We start from the raw sequence: 22,306 nt of genomic DNA on the forward strand, positions 1-22,306 counted from the left end.
TAAAGTAAAATTTGAATGATTTTCAACACATTTAGTAGCTCTAAAACTATTGAAGTGCACTTAATTAACACTTAATTAAGAACGAGTAGTATGGACAGGTCTCTTATGGGTTAAATCTACCTTTTCTTATGCAAAATATACACTTTGTTTTAATGGAAACGCTTATTAGGGGGGGTATTCTTGGTTGGGTGCCATTTTTTCGACCCTTTTTCAAACAATTATCAAAGAAGCTATGCCGAAAATTATTTACCCTTGCAGTCCTTGGCTATAATATTGTAACATTTTCCAAACTCTTTTTCTGTAACTCAATTCATCAATGCACAAACAAAACCTTCAAAAGTATTCTTCTTACCTTATCCGCTCTGCAAACCATTTGTATGTTCACAGTAGGTGAGTGATCCGCACCCATACATATTAACATATTCACATATGTGTGACTAAGTAAAACGCATGCGAACTGACGAACACACGGACATGGCTATATCCACTGAGCTTATCACACTGATGAAACATTTGACCAGTTTTATAATACAATCTGCAAGGGTATTAAAAAGCAATTTAAAATTTAATTTGAGAAAATGAGGGCCGTTCAAAAACCTTTTTATACCCTTGCAAAATGGTTATATTAATTTTGGTCAGAAGTGTGCAACGCATAGAAGGAAGCATCTCCGATTATAATTATATAAAGTATATATATTCTTGATCAGCACGACGAGACGAGTTCAAATAGCCATGTCCGTCCGTTTGACCATCTGTCCGTATATGCGTCCGTCTGTCTGGATCAGCGCAAACTCCTCCTAGACCGTAAGATCTATAGAGCTATTTGTTTATCTTGGATTCAGCCGGATCGCACGACTATTTCATAAAGCTCTCATACAAACGGCAAATTGAATATTGGTCGAAATCCAGGAACTTCACATCCTTCGCAGTAGTCTGTAACAGGAATGTAATTCTAGCCAACGGCCTGCTCCCCGATGACTACTCTATTTTTACGGCAGAGGCTTTCGCTGTTCTACAGGCCTGTCAGTTTGCACAGAAGAACAGAGGCAAATTCATCATTTGCTCAGTACAAAATATCAACTGCAGCCTCGATATTATCAGACGTATCCGCAGTATATGCATTTCTAATGATGTTGTGCTTCTTTGGGTACCCAGTCATCAAGGAATCCCTGGCAATGAAAACGCGGCTACCGCAGCCAATCTGGCACATTCCAATATCAGAGAAGGACATCCGTCACCAACTTACTCAGCACTCCAACAATATCTTAGCACACAACTGGAATAACTTTCATCATCGCTACAAATAACACAACCCTACTGGATTGGGCTGCATTTATCGCCCTAATGCAAGTAAACAGTAGTGGTCTACTTTTGTTCGTTTGCGAACGATTTCTTGCAATTAGATTTATATTTTTATATAATTTCTAATAAATAATAATAATAATAATATTGGTGAGTTTAAACGTTTTTTGATGGCCACTTTGATGGCTATAGGTAAGGAAAGAGTAAAAAACAACTTGCAAGGGTATACAAATGTTGACGCGGTCGAAGTTAGCCCGGGCCCTCTGGTTTTGCTTAATATTTAAATAAAATTTTTTAATTTTAATTGAGGGCGGAAGAAAATGATTTCTCAACCAATAAAATTCCCCTAAAGACCACAAAATAAAAAGTTGAGCTCGTTTCTAATTTGGGACTTGTCTTTGGACCTTTAAGTAGTCAATTAAGTAATCAGATTCAAGTTCGACAATAGGTGAAACGCCTTTTTAGTTAATTTACATATATATTTTCTTATGGCTTTTAGAATTGAATTCAATTGTAAGATAAATATAACAAATTGCACAAAAGATACAATCAGAACAAATAATTTTACACTAATTTAAACATTTATTTTACTAAATGAAAAATTTTTAATATGTTGATGTTTAAATTTTTACTTTTATATATCATTTCAAAAAATTGCAGATAATAAGAATAATATTTGACTTGCATCATGAGATTTCTCTCTCATCACCCAAACGAAAAATGCAGACTGTCCTTTCAAAGGATTTCCTTTGATAGGACATTTATTCGTGTTTTTTTAAGCAGTTGCAGATGCTCGGATAAACATCTGGACAGATTTGAGAGCAACGCCTCCCCAGCTCATAGGTTGCTCAATGTCATTATATTTTCCGTTGAGTTGGCTACGACGGATACACAAAAAAAGTTACAATTATTAGTTTTTGCTTGTAATTAAGTGGTTACTTACGCCGTATAACAATCGTTGTCCCACCAGGCGCCCCCAGCCTCAGCACAACCGGAATAATCATTATCAATTGTCGAAAATAGTGCGTCTAAGTCAGAGCTCATATTATCCTCAGCTGTTCCTTCAAAGTCCCCCAACGATTCCAACTGATATTGGGATTCTTCGTCGCCAATTTTAAAGTTATTATAACTAGCAAATTGGAAAGTTCCATCAAAATATCCTAAATGGATATACAGTCTATAGGTCTGCGAATTGGTGATGTGATGCAAATTTTCGAGCCCAATAAAGAACTCTCCTTTCATATTACCGAAACCATTACGATATTCAGTCCAATTTCTATTAAAATCTACGCTACCATCAAATCTTTTATGAATAACTATCCATCCACCACCTTCTAGATCTGCGTTGCAAAGAACAGAAATCAGATCAAGTCCGGGAATTTCAATTATATGAATTCCCGATGAAAGGCCTTTGCAACTGGTTTTTGGTAATCTTCCCTTGCACTCAACTAGGCTTATATTAGTTTGGAATAGTTGCAAAGATTTTTCTTCGACTAAATGATTCGAACCAGTCAACTGAGTTTGAGATTCTTTTAACTTTTCTTTTAAAGATGCAACTTCAGAATTTAATTCTTGAATTTCATTGCTTAATTTTTTTTCTTTTTCCTTACTTTCTTCTAATTCTTTCTTCTTCGTTTCTAGTTCATTGTTGGCTTCATCTAGACTTGCTTTTTGCTTTGCTAAGCTTTCTTTTAAAATTTCATTTTCTATTTTCAATATAATTACGATTTGAAATTGCCTATTTGTAGCCTCCTCTATCTCGCTTTCATCTTTCTTATCTCTCAAGATGTGTTGAATATTATTATTTGAATTTCTTATTCGTTCACCTATTCTTGCTTCTTTATCGATTGCTGAGATTCGTTCGAAATCGTGTACATTTTCTTTCAGTTTTTCTATTTCTCTTTTCAAATTCTCTATCTCAGTTTGAGATTTTGTTTTCTCTTCCACCTGTTTCTGTAATTTTTCATCATCAATTTTCTGCCTATTAACTGTGTTCGTAATGAAATCGGAAATTGTGGTCCGTAAATCTTCAACTGTTTTTCTCAGTTGACTATTTTCTCTTTCCGACTGACTTTGCTCGAGTTTTTTAATTTGTTCCTTTAAGTCGAGAATATATGCTTGGGCTATGCTGCAATCCTAAATATGTAAATGAATTGATTAATTAGATTTTATTTCACTTTTCACTACTCACTTCTGCACTCACCCCGTGGTAACTCAGTACTGAAGGATAACTTAAAGGAGATGCTAAAGTCACTTGCTCCAGTCCAAGGAAGAGTAAAAAGCCACAAAGCAAAAGGACACCTTGTAGATTCATTTTGGAAATTATTCCAAAATATATAAAATTGACAAGATATTTGTAATTCACTTCACACTTCTGAATAAGCTAATGTCTCAGAGAGCAATGATTTGAGTTTCTTAATAATCATTAAATTATAAGTTTCGAATCTGCGCTTGGCATGATAAGGCTTGGGGTGCCAATGCCAGAAACGTGTACAGATAAGGTATTTGTGAAAAAATGCATTTGAACACTTTTTTGTTGTCTCACTTTTTTTTTGTCTTTAAAGGCGTGACGTATTTCACTTAGAGAGCCGAAGAAATCATTGAGAAATCGTTTGAAATTTATTAATTTCTTTGATGTCATTAGGTCCCACTGTAAATAATTTAGATGTTTTTATGTTCTCTTAAAAAATACTACTTAATATATGAATTGTGCAAATATTAGTCTGAAGTTAAAAGGTTTCATAGATGACAATTATCTTATATTAATTACTCACCTCTCTTCTGAAATACGTTTCTCAAAGCAAGTTTGTTTTATTTCAATTCCTTTAAATAATCCGTTTTTGGTATTTTCTATTTTGCTGAGAAGCGGCAAAACAATTTGAACTTATTTTTTAGTGCAAAATGAAAAGTTTTTGTAAACTCAAAGGCAGCCGAAAAAACTCACCTCATTTTAACTTTTAGCTAGCACAATTTATGCAACTAATTTTTCAGTGTCTAAACCAACCGCCCCTACAGCCATCCCCCCTCCCACTAACTATTTATGGGAGGGGTCATTTCATCCGCAAAACAGCTGCCTTTTGAACAATAGTTTTTGCTGCCAATTAGTTGTTTTAATGGCTTCAAAAAACGCCGCCAATTATGCAACACGAGGCATGTTGTAGGCAACACTGCTTGCATGTTGCAACTTGCCACACAAAACGACAATTTAATTGCCATCTAAATGAGGCAAACATATTGTATATCTATGTACATATAATATAATGGATATATGTATTTGCTCTACAACTGTTTCCGGATGAACGAGGTGTGGGATTGTGGCACCTTGGCAGCTGCCGGCCCAATATCCTGCCATTGGTATTTCTTCCTTTATGGCTGAGCCGCAGTAATTTCAATAAATCTTGTCAATGTTCCTTAAAAAATATTAGCATAATAAAAGCGCGCGCGACAACAAAACAGAAGGGTCAATATCTATCAGATGGAAACGGAAATAAGCCTGCGATGCCGTCAAGATATGGAAATGGAAACCCAAAACGCATTGGCACATTTACACAGAGCACAGAGGGCCGGAATTTATGGCCAGCAACAAGCTAACACAAACGACCTTAATACGCATAATTTGGCCAACTGGGAAGCGTATTAGGTTCATTGTGGGCGTGTCAATGGTGCAGGCATCGATCAGCAATAAAAATTCAAATTTTCTACAGGCGCAAATAAATGTATATAGTATATATTGGTTGTTCTTCTAAATGTAGTTGACCTACAAATTCTCTAACTTAAGTGTAAAAGGAGCCTTTTTTCTCATTACACTCATTTAGATAAGAGTTTAAAGCATGACTCCTAAAAGTATGCTTTATTTTTGACATCAAATGACAAGCATAAGGTCTTTAGCAAAAATTAAAAATTTAAGATAAAAATAAATTATCAAGTTAATTATTTGAATGCATTTCGATGTAGAAATAATCAAAGTTAATTTTGAAATTTTTCCCATCCACAAATAAAATTATTGAAGTCTTAATTTTAAACAATAGTTGACGAATTTTCTTTCACATGAACTGAAGTGGCAAACAAAAAATTATAAAATACATTTCAATTAAATTACTATAACCATTATAGACCTTATTCAATTCCGTCATCAAACAATTTCGCCCTTCCTTAGTAATTGAAGGGCATTTAAAAGTCTTTATGCATAATTTTCTTGTCACTTTATCCTCTTGTTGTTGTCATATGCATTAGACAATATTGGCAAAACCGATAGACATATGCATATCAAGCTTATATATACATATATATCATATGTATTGGGAATACATGTGGCTGCTGTAATATACCCTCTTTACATATATATGTATATACATATAAATATTTTTGTACATTTGTATTTGTAGGTCTTGGTGCTGGCTGCTGCTGCGGCTATTTTGTTGATGCTGCTGCTGTTGCTGCTGCTGATGCCGAAGCTTCGTTCACATTTTTGCCAATTGGCCAACAAGTGTTGCCAAATTGCGTTGCGGTTGCTGGCCATAAATAACGGTACTTTTGTCATTTATACACATAAATTGCAGCAGACGCTGAAACGCGAAAAAAGCCAGTAAGCCAGGAGCAAGAGCAAAAGCCGAAGTAGCAGCAGCATCATCCTGTAACTGGACTTTGTTGTGTTCTGTCGACGGTGTTAAAAAAATGTGGCCATCCGCATAGGCCGGCTGACAGAGGGCTACCTCCTCTGCTGCCTCCTGCTCCTTCTGCTGAAACCCACCCAACTAACGACATTGGCTATGGCGACACAACGCAGCTGTCGTTTGCCATTTGGCAATAATTGTTTAATATGCGGGCGCATAAAGGCGGCCAGAGGAGGTTCTTTGGCCATAAAAAACAACAATCGAGCACAGAGACAAAGACAAAACACACACGGGAAGAGAGAGAGAGAAAGTAAGCTAGCAAGCTGAGCAGCTGAGCCAGAACAAATCGTAAGCCAAAGCTAAGCAAAGGGCCAAGTTAAGCACACGTGTGCCCTGTAGTCAGTGGCCTTTTGCCCCTGCCCCACTGCCACAATACAGCTGCTGATGGACCTCCATTTATTCCATTGATGATTGCTGTGCAGCTGGTACAGGTTTGCAAAAACGTAAAAAAATAAACTACAATTCATTTTTATACTTTTCAAAAGATTTTACATAAATTGATTGGTTTAATTGTACATGTATATTTTTCTTTTCTATTAAATTGCTTTGATTTTCTTGAATTAAAAATTACCCTTAAAATCTAAGAATTCGTTCATTCAAAGTTTTTAAGAACGACAACAACAACAAGCAGACAAAACAAAAACAATAACAACAACAACAACGAAAAAAGAACTAATTGCTTTTCAAGAAATGCCAAAAACGACAACGTTGCTGCTTATTGGCAATTTCATACGAACAGCCTGAAAGTATGCAACATATTTTGCTGCCAATGCCAATGCCAGTGCTGCTGCTGCGCAGCGACTGCCGGCCGCATATGCTGACTGCAGTTAATTACAAAACTGTCAAATCCAAAAGGTGCCACGAATCAACTAACTAACGAACGAACGAACGAACGAGAAAGCAAGCGAACGAAAGGTACACACACACACACACACACACACATAAACACACAAACCGACAAAGACACATACAATCACAGGCATGCCAGAAGCAGCAGCAACCATTTTTGCACACACACATAGTCACTCTCGCATAGCCAAAGAGTGGATGAAAGAGAGAGAGAGAGAGAAATGAAAGCGGTAAACCAAATAGGCAGATCAGCCAACAGCTGCCAACGTATGCGAAACTCACAATAAAAACACAAAAACAAACAAAACAAAAGCGACTTTCATAAGGGAAGAGTGCAGAAAGGCGTAGGGGAACGATTCTGAGAAGAGGCAGTTGCATTGTGTGAACTTTTTGATGTGTCTATGTGAGTGTGAGTGTGAGAGTGTGTGTGTGTGTGTGTTTGAAATATAATTTTGCTGTATTGTTGTATTAAATGATGTCAACAACAGCCGCCCAGCTGAGCTCTCTCCCCACCCTCTCCCTAGCCACCCTGCGAATTGTCGTCTTTGCCAGAGAGTCGATGGCTGAGCCAAATCGAATTTAATTGCATTGCCGCACATTGGCTTTTAATTAATTTTTGCTGCAAACTGAAAACTGGCTGCAGCTCCTAGCTGGCAATCCACAAAAAGGCCAAAACCAAACAAACTAAGCTTGCCCCACACACACACATACAAGCGACAGGGCAACATCAAACGTCACGCACAGGTGCAATGTAATTAGCACGAACTGACAAAGCTACAAAAGGCGGGAGTGGAGCCAACGAGAGGGAGAGAAAGCGAACCGATGAATGAGATGTTGTTGTAAAGATGCAGAGCGAGAGAGAGCGGGAGAGGGTAGAGGGGACATTTACAAAAACAAAAGCAAGCAAAACCTTTAAGCCCAAATGCATACAAGCAATGAAACGCTACGCAACGCAACACAACGGAAAGCAAAACCAAACCAAACTGAGACCAATTCAACGAAACAGCAGCAAAAGCAACGACAACCAATAGCGACATCAGCAGCAGCAACAACAACAACAACAACAACTATAACAGCAAGGCTACAAAGAAAAATGTAACAGAAAATTGTTTGTTAAGTCGAACTTTTATTTACACTAAGTAAGAAAAGTTGCTTGCGAAAATTTGCAGTAGAAGGTTATACATCAGCTAAAATGTATGCTATGAAAAATTACATTATAATATGTTTTCTGGAGTTCGCCTTAATACTTCATTTAGCTTTACTAATATTAAACATACTAATATTAAACATATGTTATTTAAATAGGAAAATCAACTTTGTTGTTATTGTTAACAAATTAAAAGGTAAAATGTTTAATTTTTTAGATAACAGTTTCTAAAAATAAGACCAAATTATGATTAAATGGAGGACAAAATTAATTACTAAAAGTATGATTTATAATAATGTGTGGCCTGGAACTATATAGACTGAAATGTCTCTATAATGTTTATATTTAAGTTATTGCCTTTAAATATTTTAAATATTATTACTACATTATATTTACATTAAAATGATATCCAAGTATTGAAATCTTAAATTATGGCATTTTTTTTAAATTATTCAAAGGTTCTTAAAGCAAAAATTACTTACAATTTTCTAAAGAAAAACTCTAAAATATCCTGCAATATCTAAAAGTATACAATAAAATTATAATCTTAAATAAATAATACAGAGACCCAATCACAAAAGTCAAAAACTTCAATTTTTAAAAAAAATTCGTGGTTTGATAAAGAAATGCATATTTCCTCTCTTCAACCCTGACAAATTCTCAAAATGGGTTCAGCGATTTTCAAGATATGCCTAAATATTAGCATGAATCTCTAAAAAAAAAGGATGATTTGCTTTTAAAAGGTAAATTAAAGTCTATACAGTTTTTATAAATTTCGTAGATTTTTAAAACTAATTGAAAATATTTGCAAAATATTATAATGTAATACAAAAAGTTCCAAAACAAGTTTTTTTAGTTTAGTCAGCTTAAGTACTTCTATTAACAACAACTGCAAGAAAAATTCCTTAAAGTTAACTTTAATAGTGCAAAAACACTTTAAAGTACTTTTTTGTATTCAATTCTATACAAGTTTCAAATTTTCAATTGTCAAGGGCATGTAAAGTTACTTTTGACTGCATCAGATCAATTTGCATTACAAGCTCAATGAAAACATCTTGATGCCCCGAATTTGCCCTCAGCCGGAGCACAAGAAATGGCAAACATGGAGCCCGTTTGGCCATGGCTCGACTTGCAGCGTTTTAATAGCTTTGAAATTCCAATGGCAGCTGTGGCGCCGTCGCAGTTGATGTCCTCGCCTGCCCCTGCCATGGCTCTAGGATTGTTCGCTGTTTTTTTTTTTTTTTTTGGCGTAAAAGCGCAAAGCAGGCGAATGGATGAAGCAAGAGAGTTGCAGGGAGGGAGGAAGGCAGAAAGAAAAAGGCGATGCCCTGGTGACGTTGTCGAACATTTCGAAAAATTATTGAAAAATTTTTAATTTTTCTCTTTCTTCGCGAAGTTTACAGTTGGCAGTTGTTGTTGTTGTTGTTGTTGTAGTTGTTGTTGGTGTAGCTGCTTTTATTGATATTAGCTATGCAAGCGTATGCATGGCTCTTGCACTTTTGCACCCACACCCAGTTGCAACTGCCATTTTGTTTATGATGGTGCAAAAAAGCACAAAAAGAGGAAAAGGAGTAAAAAGTGCCAGCAAGTGAAGAAAGAAACGAAAGGAACGAATGGAAGGCAGATTGGGGGACAGCTGTGCGAATGCCACTGATGTTGCCAATGCAACTTTATGTGCATTTTGGTTCTGCAGTCATATGAATACGGTTTGCTGGTTTATGGTTTATGCTCTCATGCAGATATACATGACCAACATTATACATAGATTACATTGTTTTTTTTTTTTTGGGATGTTGCAACATTTGTTGAACGCATTAGTGGGCAAGGTCAGCATGGGAAATTGAGGCCATTTAGACTATGAGCAAATTATAAATGTCAAACTTAAACCTTTAGAATGCTATTTAAAAGCTTTTTTCTAAACATTTTTATGTTCCATTAATTTGAGCGAAATTTGAAACAAATTTAAGTTAATTTTTAATGTCTAAAAAGTTTTTAAAAGTTACCAAAGAATATGGTAAATCAATTATTACTTACATTTAGTTTGAATTGAGTCTATTTTTTGAAATATTGTTAATGTCTAATTTTAAAATTTACTACTTTCATCTCAGAAAAAATTGTTAAATAAATTCTACTTTAATATTTACGTGGCCTACTTTATATTTTCTTTATAGGATAAAATAAATTTAAATTAAGAAAGAAATACACAAGTTTACACAAAAAACAACAAAAAGAACTCACTGCATTGAACAGTACATTTGTATACCATGCACCCATATGGTGAAATGGTATATTAAACTCGCCAAAATATATGTAACAAGCAGATGGAAGCCACAGACATCAAATTTGGGGTGTATACTAGCTTAATAGTTGGTTGTATACTAATTTCGACACGCACCCTTCCGCCCACCTAGAAAAAGGAAACGATTGCTTCTAGCATTTTTTTAATCGGACTAGAAACTTAGAAATTGGCCTTCGATATTAAAAACATTTGTTCACTTGTTCAAAGTGTTACTCATGTGAATTTTCAAGATATTCAGGCCCGGACTGGCCCGGTAGGCCCTCAAGGTAGGTGGCCCCTTTTGATGAAATTTCATGTAGTAGAGTAGCAGTTTTTAGTCAGTAGGGCCCTTTGTACAAGGTTCCCACTAAGAATCATTTTTGTACCATAATAAATCGATGGGCGCTGGGGATCCTTTTGATCACAGGGTCTATAAGACACTTGAATTTCAGGCATTGTTGTCCAAAGCGCAGAAGTATTATGTAGCAGAGGACTTAATTTATTTTTACTAGGTTCTAATACACAAGGTTCCTAGTAAAATACGCCGCACAAAAATAAAAGGTTATCGGGTGAGAAAAACCGTAATGAACCAATCGATGAACCTCAACAAAAATTTATGGTAGAAGTTCACAATGTCATTATTGATAAAACCATTTGTGCATTCAAATCACGGTTTACGGCGCATGGAAAACTAGCAGCAGATTTCTCATGCCTCGATCTGAAAAATTTTCCTCATATCGTAGCTGTTTTTTGCAAATTGAAGATGAACGAATTATTAACGCCTTACAGAGCAATTTACTTGAAAAGCTTTGGACTCTTTGATGAGTGCTAAAATCTAGTAAAATTACGCCTTACGTAGAAGCGCATGGTTATAAAAAAGGCAAATTAAAATGTTTGTTTACTTGTTTTACTTCATATAAAACCTAAAAATGTGTACCTTTCATTTTCCTCGGAAATAATTTTTCAAGCATATGGTATAGGGGGCCCTTCAACTTGTATGCCCGGTGGTCCCTTAGGGTCCCAGTCTGGGCCTGAAAATATCTAAGGGCATTTCATTTAAGTACAACATATTTTATATGTTCTTTAGTCTGAATTTATCACATTTTATTTAGATTGGAATAAAAATTCTTTTCCGGTCACTGTGCAAAAGACATATTAAGAAATTCCTTGATTTATACGATTCTTTTTTGAATCCTCTTTTTAATTAAAACGTCTAATTTATTGATCACAAATGATTCCAAGTCGGAAGATATTATGCTAAAGACGATTTCTCTCATTAAATAAAGGTAAAAAAGGTTTTAAATCATTTTCGATCCATTTTAGACTCATGTTTTAAAGTTTAAATCATACACCTCGATAGCCTTACATTTTTATATTGTACCTTATCCACATGTTATTTAAACCATATAGAATAGTGATTTTTGACTCAAGTAGTAAAAATAATAATTTCTAAGAGCTTGAAAGATACCCATTAAGGTGGTTTCTGTTGAAACAATCTTTAATATTCTAGGTGGGTAAAAACCTTCAAAAATGTGTATAAAAATCTATATTTAATAGATACTAATCAATAATCTATTCAAGAGATAGAATCATAAAAATCATAATCCTTTACAAGAATCATAAACCTGTATAAGCGAAGAAGACGTGTGAATTTTGACATTATAAAATAAGCCAAATTTTTCGAAAAATTAGTAAGAAAAAAATTAGTCGAAAAAGGTTAATATAAAAACCAAATCTCAGAAAAAAGTACACTAGTTGGAATAAAAATTCTACATGGCTTAAAAAATTTGTATAATAAATTTTAATATTTCAGTTTGTGGGACCCAAAATAAGAAGAAATCATCTTATTATATTTTGTTAATAGAATTCGATTTGTTTTCTTCCATTTAATTGTTAAATTATTCCATGAGTTGCTCATCTTTGGAGGGATGGAACAAACTTCTTGCGTTTATGTGTCTCAACTGTGACCTCTTCACGTTCACTTGAAAAGGAAAAAGGATGGAAACAAAAAATGGGGAGAAAACTCCTTAAACCCAATGCCGCAGCTTTGTTAGCCATTGCTTCGTTTTTTATGATTGCCTGCCACAAGTTTTTCGCCCATCGATATTGGAAGCGACGCTGTTGCCATTACTGCTTGCGGTTGCCACACTGAGACCCTATCTTGGCTAGTTGTTGTTTGTATGGATTTTGCACATCGTTTATCTTAGACGATGGCAACGAAGTCGCAGCTGCCGCTAGCTAGCGGAAATGGCGTTAATGTTGCAACAGCAGCAACTGCAGCAGCCGAAGAGAAGTGGCAGCAGCAGCAGCAGCTGCCAATGAGCGAGAACTTAATCTTGGGGATTTAACACTTTCGATATATCTTTTGCTGTTGCTAGTGTTGTTGCTGTTGCTAGTGTTGTTGTTGTTGCCACCTTCTTCTCTACTTTGGAAAGGGGAGGCAGTAAAACGTATTGGCGGCCATTATCGGTTAAGCTTTCTTTCCATTTTATGGCCAAAACGACGCGTTGGCCCTAAAACGAAACCAAGTAGCAAACGAATGCCCCAAGTATTATCAACATTATCAGTCGTTTGGGTTGTTTGTTTGTTTCTAAAAATTACATTCGGCAAAAAGTTAAAATACATACACAAATTAAAACGAAGAAAAAGTTATACAAAATACTAAAACTAAAGTCTCTCTCTACGTCTGTTGCTCCTTCGTTTTGTTACTCCTCACAGTCCAGCTGTGCCCGCCTGCAGGGCCTGATATTGCTCTTGGCTCAATTGTCTATAGATGCCATCGCGATTTAGATAGTAAATGGGTTCTTTTAGCTTTCTTAGATTATAGCCCTCCATGGCCAATTCACGTTTCTTGAGTTTGAATGTCGCCGTGCGGGGAATCTCATCGAGTAGGCGTATGAAAAGTGGGCGGGCATATGGTGGCAAGCTTCCTCGTATCACAATCGAAAGGTAATCCATGTCCACCTTACGCTGGGGATCCACAATGGCAGCCATGCCAGCCTTACCCTCCACATGGGGTATCTGTTGGGCAAGATAAGGTAAATAGCTTGAGTCATTCTGAGTCAGTCTGAGACTTGATTTTATGATCTGATAAGATATGGTAAGGTTTTTTTTTACCGATTTATTATTTTTTTTTTACTTGGAAATCAAAAAGTGTTATCAATAATAAATGGGTAAGTATATCTTGAAGAAGTTTTAGTTTAGTCTTAGACTTACCTGCACTCCGTAGACCACACAATCGTTGAGTCCAATGCAATTTGTAATGATGGCCTCCACCTCCTGGGTTGCCACATTTTCTCCTCGCCAGCGAAAGGTATCGCCGGTGCGATCCTTGAAATAGAAGTAACCCAAAATATCACAGACCACCATATCGCCAGAGTTGAAATAGACATCGCCCTTGCCAAAGACATCTCGCAGGAGTTTTTGTTCTGAGGCTCCCTTATCGGCATAACCGTGGAACGCGCTCACCGCACGACGGGCATTCACCTGACCCACCAGAAGACCCGCCTCACCCACTTTGCACCGAATGCAACGTCCTTGAGAGTCGCGTAGCACCTCACCAGTTTGCTCGTCACAGCGGAGAATCTGAACTGGATACAGTTTGCCGCCAAAGACGGGCACAAAACCAATTGCCCCCACACGATTTGTGATGTTAATCAAGTTGGAATTTCCCTCGGTGGCGCCATAGATCTCACCTATTTGAGGTATGCCAAAGCGGGAGATGAACTGCGTCCAGATCTGAGGACGCAAGCCATTGCCATACATCAGACGGAGATTGTGTTGCTGCTGATCTTTGGTGTAAGGAGTGGCCAGAAGATAGCGACACAGCTCACCTATGTACTGGGCCACTGTGCACCGATTGCGATAGCAATCCCGCCAGAAATTCGAGGCGGAGAATTTCTTACGCAAAACGACCGTGGAGCCATTGAGCAGAGCATTGCCCACACCGACAATGCCTCCAGCTGTGTGATAGAGAGGCAGAGGATTATAGATGATGTCATCGCTACGCAGACGCAGCATATAGAAAGTTCCGGCGGTCATGAAGAGGTATCGCAGATTGGTTATCACAGCTGCCTTGGGTAGACCCGTAGTGCCAGAGGTATAGACGTATAGTAGCTTGGAACGAGCCTCTTCGGGAAGGATCACCTTCGAGAGCTCCAATGGCGTTTGCCTAGACAATTCCACATTCAAATCGATGGCATTCTCGAGGAGTACATGGCCCGGCGTAGAGCGTAATTGCTCATCTGCATATTGATATATGGGCAAATCTCTTGGCAGTTGCTCGGCAGTGATTAGATTCTGTAGAATGTCTGCCAATTCACTGCCCACTATCAAGGCTTTTGCATTAGCCACTCTTATGGAATGCAACAGAGATTCACCCCGCAAGTTCGAATTGATTAGAGCCGTTATCACTCCCAACTGGGAAAGGCCGAGCCATATGCATGGATACTCTACGCGTGTCTCCATCATCAAGGCCACACAATCTCCACGCTGGAGACCACGTTTCTGAAAGTATCCGGCTATCCTTTGACTCAGCAAAAGAACCTCACTGTAGGTCAATTTGTGATCATCCATTACTAAGCATATCTTTTTGGGATGTTTCTTGGCCAAGTCGTGAAAGCATCTGGCAACGGTTTTACCCCGACGATCCATAACAATCAGATACAAATTCAAGGCCACAAAACGTTGCAGGGCTCTAAGGATAGAAAGAATAACGTTAGAGCACAGGACTCTTGACAATTTCAAGCATACTTACATGAGATCCCGCTTCACAGTCATTACCCAGGCAAACACATAGGTGGGACTTCGTATCAGTAGAGCCAATACCGCTCCCAGAGTGAGACTGGCCATGGCGCTGTCATAGCAGAAGAGGGCAAACATAAGAGTTCCCACCAGAACTATGCCCAGACGTGTGGCAAACTTTTGCTTAAGATTCAACTCAAGCAGTAACTCCATTTTCTTTTGACCAGCGGGAAGTGCCTCCTCTTCCTCCGCCAGGTCTTGGTCCTCCAGATCGACCTGATCTCGTTTTTCGTTCACTTCACGAGTTTGAAGCAAAAAAGGAAAAATCAAACAAAAATCCAGAGAACATTGTTAACTCATAGTTTCTTTGGGCATAGAAATCTTATGTTTTAACTGACAATTAAAGCAAAGGTAGAAACAAAACCGATGGAACCGACCATTACCCACTGACTGAATGAGTGACTGACTGGAGATAGGCCAGATAGGCCGGCATATGTTCGATATCTAAGATTTAAGTGTGTGTACGTGAGTGTGGAACGCAAGTTCTTATCAATATTATGAGCAATTAACATGGTTTAACCCATTGAAGCGATGGTGTGTGTGTGGGAATGTGGGTTAAAGTCTTGTAAACATTGCGATAGTTGCGGTTGTGTGAAAATCAACAACAAACAACACTCATTAACATGGTTTAGATATTTAACATTATGGAATAATAATATTGTCATGCTCTTTATATAATTAGGGTAATTTGTTTTATATCCGCCATTAAATCATATTTTAATAACTAGAGCTTGTCGACAAGTAAAATTGATTAAGTTGATAATGAGAATGCAAAGGTTGCCTCATCATTTTCCAATAAACGTTGACCTTAGTGATAATAGTTTTAGGAAAGGAAAAAACATATTATCTTATATTACAAACTTAGTTTATATTATAAACAATAAAGTTTAACTTTAGTTCCGCTAAATTGCTCTTTTATTTTTAAGATGATGAGCTATTTAAAAGTTAGAGTTTGCTTTTACCATTTGACTAGTTGGTATGCCCTTTAAAAGGGTCTCTTGAATATTGGCTAATGCTGCAAGTTATTATTAGTCCGTCCTTTTGGTTTTTCTAAACATCTGAGTCTAAGTATTTTTTTTCTACAATATTTCAGCATAATCGTAATCTTTCAAAGGGTAAGAGAATAACGAATTTTCAGAGCTAAGAATCCTGCTAAAAATTAACATTAACACAGGAAAACTTTGAACTGTAGTGGGTAGACTCTTCTAATCTCTTCTAATTATGTATTTATTGTTTAAAATGATTTATACCTAAATATCAATTCTATTTTCAATATAATTTCATTGCTTTATGTTCATACATACATCCAAAATGCCTTCAGCGTAAATAACTAAGTTTTTTAAAATAAAAATTTTGGATTTCTTGATTTTAGATGTCTAGATATCTTCCGATCTTCTAAGGCCACTTGCAATAAGTTGTACATTAAGGGCTGTTCGTAAATTAGACTTAAATGCCAACCATAAATTAAGTCCAAAGTCCAATCGGAGGGCGATATAGTATATCAAAGTCGTGATTATATGTATCAGGCAAACAAATCAAAGGAATCTCTTAATAAGAAATAAACAATAAACGTTTGCAAAGCCATAACTTGTATATATGTACATATATATTCTTGACCAACTTCAACAGTCAATTTGTTGTAAACAACTAGATCTCGGTGATTATAGGAAACTGATTTTCTTTCAGATTATTCTAGCGTCATTCTAATAATTAATTCCAATCTTTTCCACTAATCCTTCCGTACACTCAAAAGTGTTAGCAATATCTAAAAGTCAACCAAAATTTAACAAAAAGTGCCAAGTTCAACGTTTAAATGTCTCACTAGTCGAACCAAAAAGCGTGAAGGGTATATTTAGTCTGCATTTTCATTTGAAAAATTTAAAAATTTTGAAGGGTGGCCTTATTAATTTAATTAAATTGTTGCCGAAGTCGTTTCGGAAGCTTTTTACTTAATTTGTTTACCCTTGCGAAAAGGGTATATCAATTTTGATCTTGTTGGTTCGAATAATAGTTTATTCTTCAACAAAATTTGTCGTTTCTTCTGCAAAAAATTCATTAAGCTAGATAGGTCGACTAATCAAAGCTATTATTTTGCCAAGTTTAATATATCTTTAATATAAAGCATTATTATTGCTTCATTTTGAGTTAGTAGATAGTTTTATGGAAACTTGATATGTTTAAGATATATATCACATAATAGTCCAAGGGTACAAGCAAGTCGGCTTTTCTTACTTATTAACTAGCATAGTAATTTTATTTTTAGCCAACTTAAAAAGTTAACTTAGTTAGTTAAGTAGATGTTTTATTTATACATCGTAATTTGAGGAGTGATTAAAAACAGAGTAATTAACAGATGTTTATTATAGCCCAGTCATAAAGCATTTTCCGAGAGTTGAGTTTTTGTTTTCCTTTGTCTAAATTACTTATCAGTGTTTTGTTTCTGTTGCGATAAGTAATCGTTGGACCCAGACACACTTCAAAACACATTGAACCTGCCCTGGATCCTACAGCTGATATGAGCAATGATGACTTTTTTTGTTTGGCTTTGTCTCTTTGTTTTGCCGGCTAAATCACCTTGAAACAGAAGCAAAACAAAACAAAGTCCACAAACAAAAAACAGGTGCAATATGTGTGATTCGCTTGGAATTTCCTAAGAATTGCAGAAAACATACATATTTCTCTCCATATGCATGGATTTTGTAATTCCACAGAAACGTGTCCAAGGGTTAAGACATCTATCACGACGGCTATCAAGTGACGCGCGTAAAGTTCATTGCCATTTAACGAGGAATCACAATTATCTATAGACTCGCTATGAATATGTATGTATATATTTTTTTCTATGTCGAGCTACTCTATGTGAATCTGGGACCTTGACTTATTTCGTATGCCAAACACAACACATGCCCACGGTTTTTTTTTTTTTTTTTTTTTTGGCATTCGCATAAGTTCTTTGGCTCAAGATTATTTTGAATTCACTTTTAACAAGTCATTTAAGCAGTTTTCAATGTTATTTATTGCAGTTACCGCAAAACATGTAATTTTCTTGTTGCATTAATTTTGTTGACATACTTTTGGCACAGCTCGACGTAGTGCAGCAAAGCGAACGGTTCTAATGACACACACACACTAAAACACACACAAGCACAAAAACAATTACTGGCCACAACACGTTAGAGAAACTCGATCTCACTCGTTTGGATCAGAGCGTAAGAATGAGCCCCCAACTGGGAGCTCTCTGCTATTTATAAGCTATCTATGCCGGTCTCCACGAGAGCAAGCAAAATTGAGTTAGAGAGAGAGAGAGAGAGAAAGAAGCTGAAAGATTTGGAGAGAGGGTGATAATGGCATAGAAACAGAGAGAGAGAGAGAGAATATAGAGTGTTACATTGTTTGTACTGTTAAGATCTTTCAATGTTAATTAACATTCATTTACATATGCCCTGTAAAGCGAGGATGGTGGTAAAGACTTAGAGAACGAACTTGGTGCTATGTAAAGACATCGAGACACGATCTAATTGACAGATATTTATTTATAATAAAGTTAGGCTTGGTACATTTATATATTTACACAGTTACTTATATTTATAATAGGTGGTATGTTTGCGTGAGATTAAGGAATGGAGTATTTGGGATATATTTTCTGGAGTGGGACTTGAGAGGATGGAAAGGGGGCAGGTATTTTTAAAGATTTGTTTTCTAAGGTGTAAGGTTAGTTATTTATTAGCAAATTAGTCTTAGTGAATACAACACAGGCCGACATGTTTTTTGGTGACTTTAATTGGTGGGCCTATCTAATTTGGTAACCCTAATTCCGAATATGAACTGCCGATCACATTCAGATTTCGTAAATTCGGGCGATTTGGGGTTGGAAAATAGTCACCTCAAAGTATACTATATAAAATTAAAGAATTTATTTGTTACACTATTAACAGATTTTATACCTCTTGTTTGCAATCATTACCAATAGACAACTAGTTTAATGCAAGAAATTCCAATAATTCTTTCAAATTCAGAAACCAAAAATTCTTCGAATTTATATTGCATACTTTTTGGTTCAAATTTCACCCATACATTATAGCAAAAAGGCACCTCCTTGATATTATAAAAATTGCTCTTAAATTATACTTAATATATTAATAGATTAAGATTAAAATAAAAATATTTTTAGTTTAATATTATGTTTATATTATACAATAATATACTATGCAAATGCGGCAACTGTGATTATTTTCAATACATTTTTCTCGAAAACCTGACGTGAAGGACAAAAACTAACAATAAGTACAGGACCGTGATCAGCACCCCAAACTACTGTAGGACACCTATTGAACTTAAAACACTTTTTCATGATTTCAAAAATGTCGGCCTGTGTAATTAATTAATTAATGTATAAATATTAGAAGATTGTTTTAATACTTTTTATACCCTTGCCAAGGGTATTATTGGTTAGATGTTTGTAACGCACAGAAGCTGACGTTTCCAACCCCATAAAGTATATGTATATATTCTTGATCAGCATGAGAAGCTGAGTCGATATTGCCATGTCCGTCTGTCCGTCCGTCCGTCTGCGCAAATCAATTTCACGCCTCCATCTTAAGAGCTATCAGGATGAAACTTGATATTTGAGCTACTTATAGCCCAGAGCAGATAAAGTATGATAATTGTCAGTATCGGACTACTATATTATAGAGTTATAGAAGAAACATAGATTAAGAATTTGGAGTATCTTTAGGAAATTTACTAATAGTTAGTTTTGGAAATAAAACAGCAGTTCCCGAAATTTCGATAAGATCGGATAAATAGAACACAACTTACAGTCCAGACGCAACGTATGTATGTGTATGCGTGCCAATCGCAGCATGCAGCATGAGGAAGAAGAAGAAAACTAAATGGTTTTGTCTCTGCATTATTATGGTTGAGGATTACAAGGGTATATAAGACCTACAGAGCTAAAATTTTGCAGTGACTTTTTTCAATAACTTCGTTATATACTGCATGGTATACAAATTATTATTGATGAATTGGAAAAAATTTATTTTACATATTAAATTTTATTCTGCTTTCGAAAGTCGTGTGAGTGATTTCGGAATTGCTCATATACATACATATGTATATATAAATAAGAGATAAGAAAGAATTGTTTTAATATTTTCGTACACAAACTTATCGTTTTGGTCAATGTCAAAATGCAAACACATAATTGAACTTCAATAGAAAAAGATTTTGGACTTAGAAAAGAATAAATTCTTATCATGACAAACGACAATGCAATCCGAAAAATATATAATTCGATGAATATTTCAAAGTTAAATCATTGCTCTCAGAGACATTATCTCAGTCGCAAGTGTTAAGTAAATTATACATTAACAAGTCCCAATTTGTATATATTCTGGATTACTTTCCAAAATGAGAAGGAAAATTGTCCTCCCACTTGTTGGCCTCTTCCTTGTTCTTGGTGTCCAGCATGTAATCTCTGAATCTCTTCTCCTAATGGATGATCACGGGGTGAGTGGCCAAGTGAATAGTACAAAGTGAAGTTCAATCTAATTGATAAATCTGTTTACTTAGGAGTGTGGATTCTCCAGTGAAGAGGAAGATTTATGTGCCTCATATTGCCATAGGTCCATGAAACTCGGTCTAGCTTACATTATTGAGCTGAAGGAAAAAATAAAAACACTCGAAGAGAATCATTCAGAGAGTAAAAATTGTCAGCTTAGCAAAGCAGTTGAGAATTTGCAAAGTAAAATTGATCAACAGAATTTACAGATAGCTAATATTAACGATTTCATCACAAACTCTGTCAACAGGCAGAAAGAGGTGGAAGAGAAAGCCGAATCTCAAACTGAGATAGACAATTTTAAGAGACAAGTAGAACAATTGAAAGAGAATTTAGAAAATGTTCAACGTCAAGCAGCAAAAGATAAGGAAGAAAGCTTAGCTGAACAAAGAAATAGAAAAAGAGAAATAGAGAATCTAAAAGAGAAATTAGCGACCCAAAAATTAGATTTAGATAAAGCAATTAAAGACCTCGAGTCGAAAAAGAAGGAATTTAAAGAATATCAGGCTAAGGAAAAGAGTTCCAGCAGCAAAATTGGAGAATTAAATTCTAAAATTTCATCCTTACAGAAAACGTTAGAAAAATCTGAAAGTCAGTTGACTGATTCGAATCATTTACTTGAAAGAAAACTAAGCCAAACTAAGGAAAATTTAATCGAGTGTCAGAAGAGAATACCAAAAACTGGTTGCAAAGGCCTCTCTTCGGGAATTCATCAAATTGAGATTCTCGGGATTGATCCGACTTCTGTTCTCTGCGAGGGAAATATAGAAGGTGGTGGGTGGATAGTTATTCATAAACGATTTGATGGCAGCGTAGACTTTCATAGAACTTGGACTGAGTATCGTGATGGGTTTGGAAATAAGGATGGAGAATTTTTTATTGGTCTGGAGAATTTGCATCGTATTACCAATCTCCAAACCTATGAACTTTATGTGCAATTGGGATATCACAATGGAACTTTCCTAGTTGCTAGTTATGATAATTTTATAATTGGCAACGAAGCTACAAAATATAAGTTGGAGTCAGTGGGAGAGTTTAAAGGAACAGCTTATAATGCTATGGAGAACAGTTTATATGAAGCATTTTCCAGCTTTGATCAAGATAATGATCAATGGGAAGGTGTTAATTGTGCTCAAAGGATTGGAGCCTCGTGGCATAAATCTTGTGGCTATATGTAAGTAACTCATTTAATTATACAAGAATTACCAATTGTAAAATATTTTGTTTATCTTAATTAGCGCCCTCAACGGAAAATATTTTAATAGAGAAGTCAACGATTGTTTAAGTATGAGCTGGTATTGGTGTATTTCTCTCAAATCTGTCCAGATGCTTATCCGGCCTAAATAAAGTTGGACTTCATCTTAAAATTAACAAAACCCTGGCAAAACTACCCAATCAAAAAAAAACTTATATTTCAGCAACAAAACTAGTAATTTTCAAACATAACTTCTGGACGGATCCAATCTTGAGTGCACAATTTCCGTTTTCTGTTTTGTCTCTTTGTTAGATGACATTTGCTGTCTCTCTAAAAGAATGTTACTGTAAACATATTCCAATTTTCTGCAATTTAATATAAAAATATATGAATAAAAAAAAAATCGATCAAAAAAATTGCGATATCTTTATCTTAACTAGATAATATAAAACGCGGTCTATTCAATTTTTTTTACAGTATACAAATATGTCCTAACCAA

The 22,306-nt window shown here is 35.8% G+C and overlaps 2 protein-coding genes across 2 annotated transcripts; both read right to left on the bottom strand.

Annotated features, from left to right (window-relative positions):
* Positions 1-1,904: 1,904 nt before the first annotated feature.
* LOC26530111 (ficolin-1) lies at positions 1,905-3,592 on the bottom strand. Its single transcript, XM_015178256.3, has 3 exons — positions 3,506-3,592; positions 2,246-3,438; positions 1,905-2,180 (listed from the first exon to the last, which is right to left on the bottom strand). The coding sequence occupies exons 2-3, from the start codon at positions 2,542-2,544 to the stop codon at positions 2,078-2,080; spliced, it is 402 nt and encodes a 133-aa protein (XP_015033742.1). The 5' UTR covers positions 2,545-3,438; positions 3,506-3,592; the 3' UTR covers positions 1,905-2,077.
* A 9,227-nt stretch (positions 3,593-12,819) lies between these two features.
* On the bottom strand, positions 12,820-18,254 carry LOC6643397 (long-chain fatty acid transport protein 4). The gene is made up of 4 exons (XM_002066108.4): positions 18,125-18,254; positions 15,006-15,288; positions 13,466-14,945; positions 12,820-13,270 (listed from the first exon to the last, which is right to left on the bottom strand). Coding segments are annotated over exons 1-4 (2,073 nt in total). The 5' UTR covers positions 18,126-18,254; the 3' UTR covers positions 12,820-12,961.
* Between the last annotated feature and the right edge of the window lie 4,052 nt (positions 18,255-22,306).

This window comes from Drosophila willistoni (assembly GCF_018902025.1).
Source record: "Drosophila willistoni isolate 14030-0811.24 chromosome 2L unlocalized genomic scaffold, UCI_dwil_1.1 Seg168, whole genome shotgun sequence".
Taxonomy (NCBI): Eukaryota; Metazoa; Arthropoda; class Insecta; order Diptera; family Drosophilidae; genus Drosophila; species Drosophila willistoni.

Coding starts and splice junctions, on each gene's coding strand:
- LOC26530111 (XM_015178256.3), bottom strand. CDS start 2,544: ATGAAAGGAGAGTTCTTTATTGGGCTCGAAAATTTGCATCACATCACC. Junction 2,181..2,245: donor GACAACGATTGTTATACGGC/GTAAGTAACCAC, acceptor TATCCGTCGTAG/CCAACTCAACGGAAAATATA.
- LOC6643397 (XM_002066108.4), bottom strand. Junction 14,946..15,005: donor ACTGTGAAGCGGGATCTCAT/GTAAGTATGCTT, acceptor TTCTATCCTTAG/AGCCCTGCAACGTTTTGTGG. Junction 13,271..13,465: donor GTGTGGTCTACGGAGTGCAG/GTAAGTCTAAGA, acceptor CTTGCCCAACAG/ATACCCCATGTGGAGGGTAA.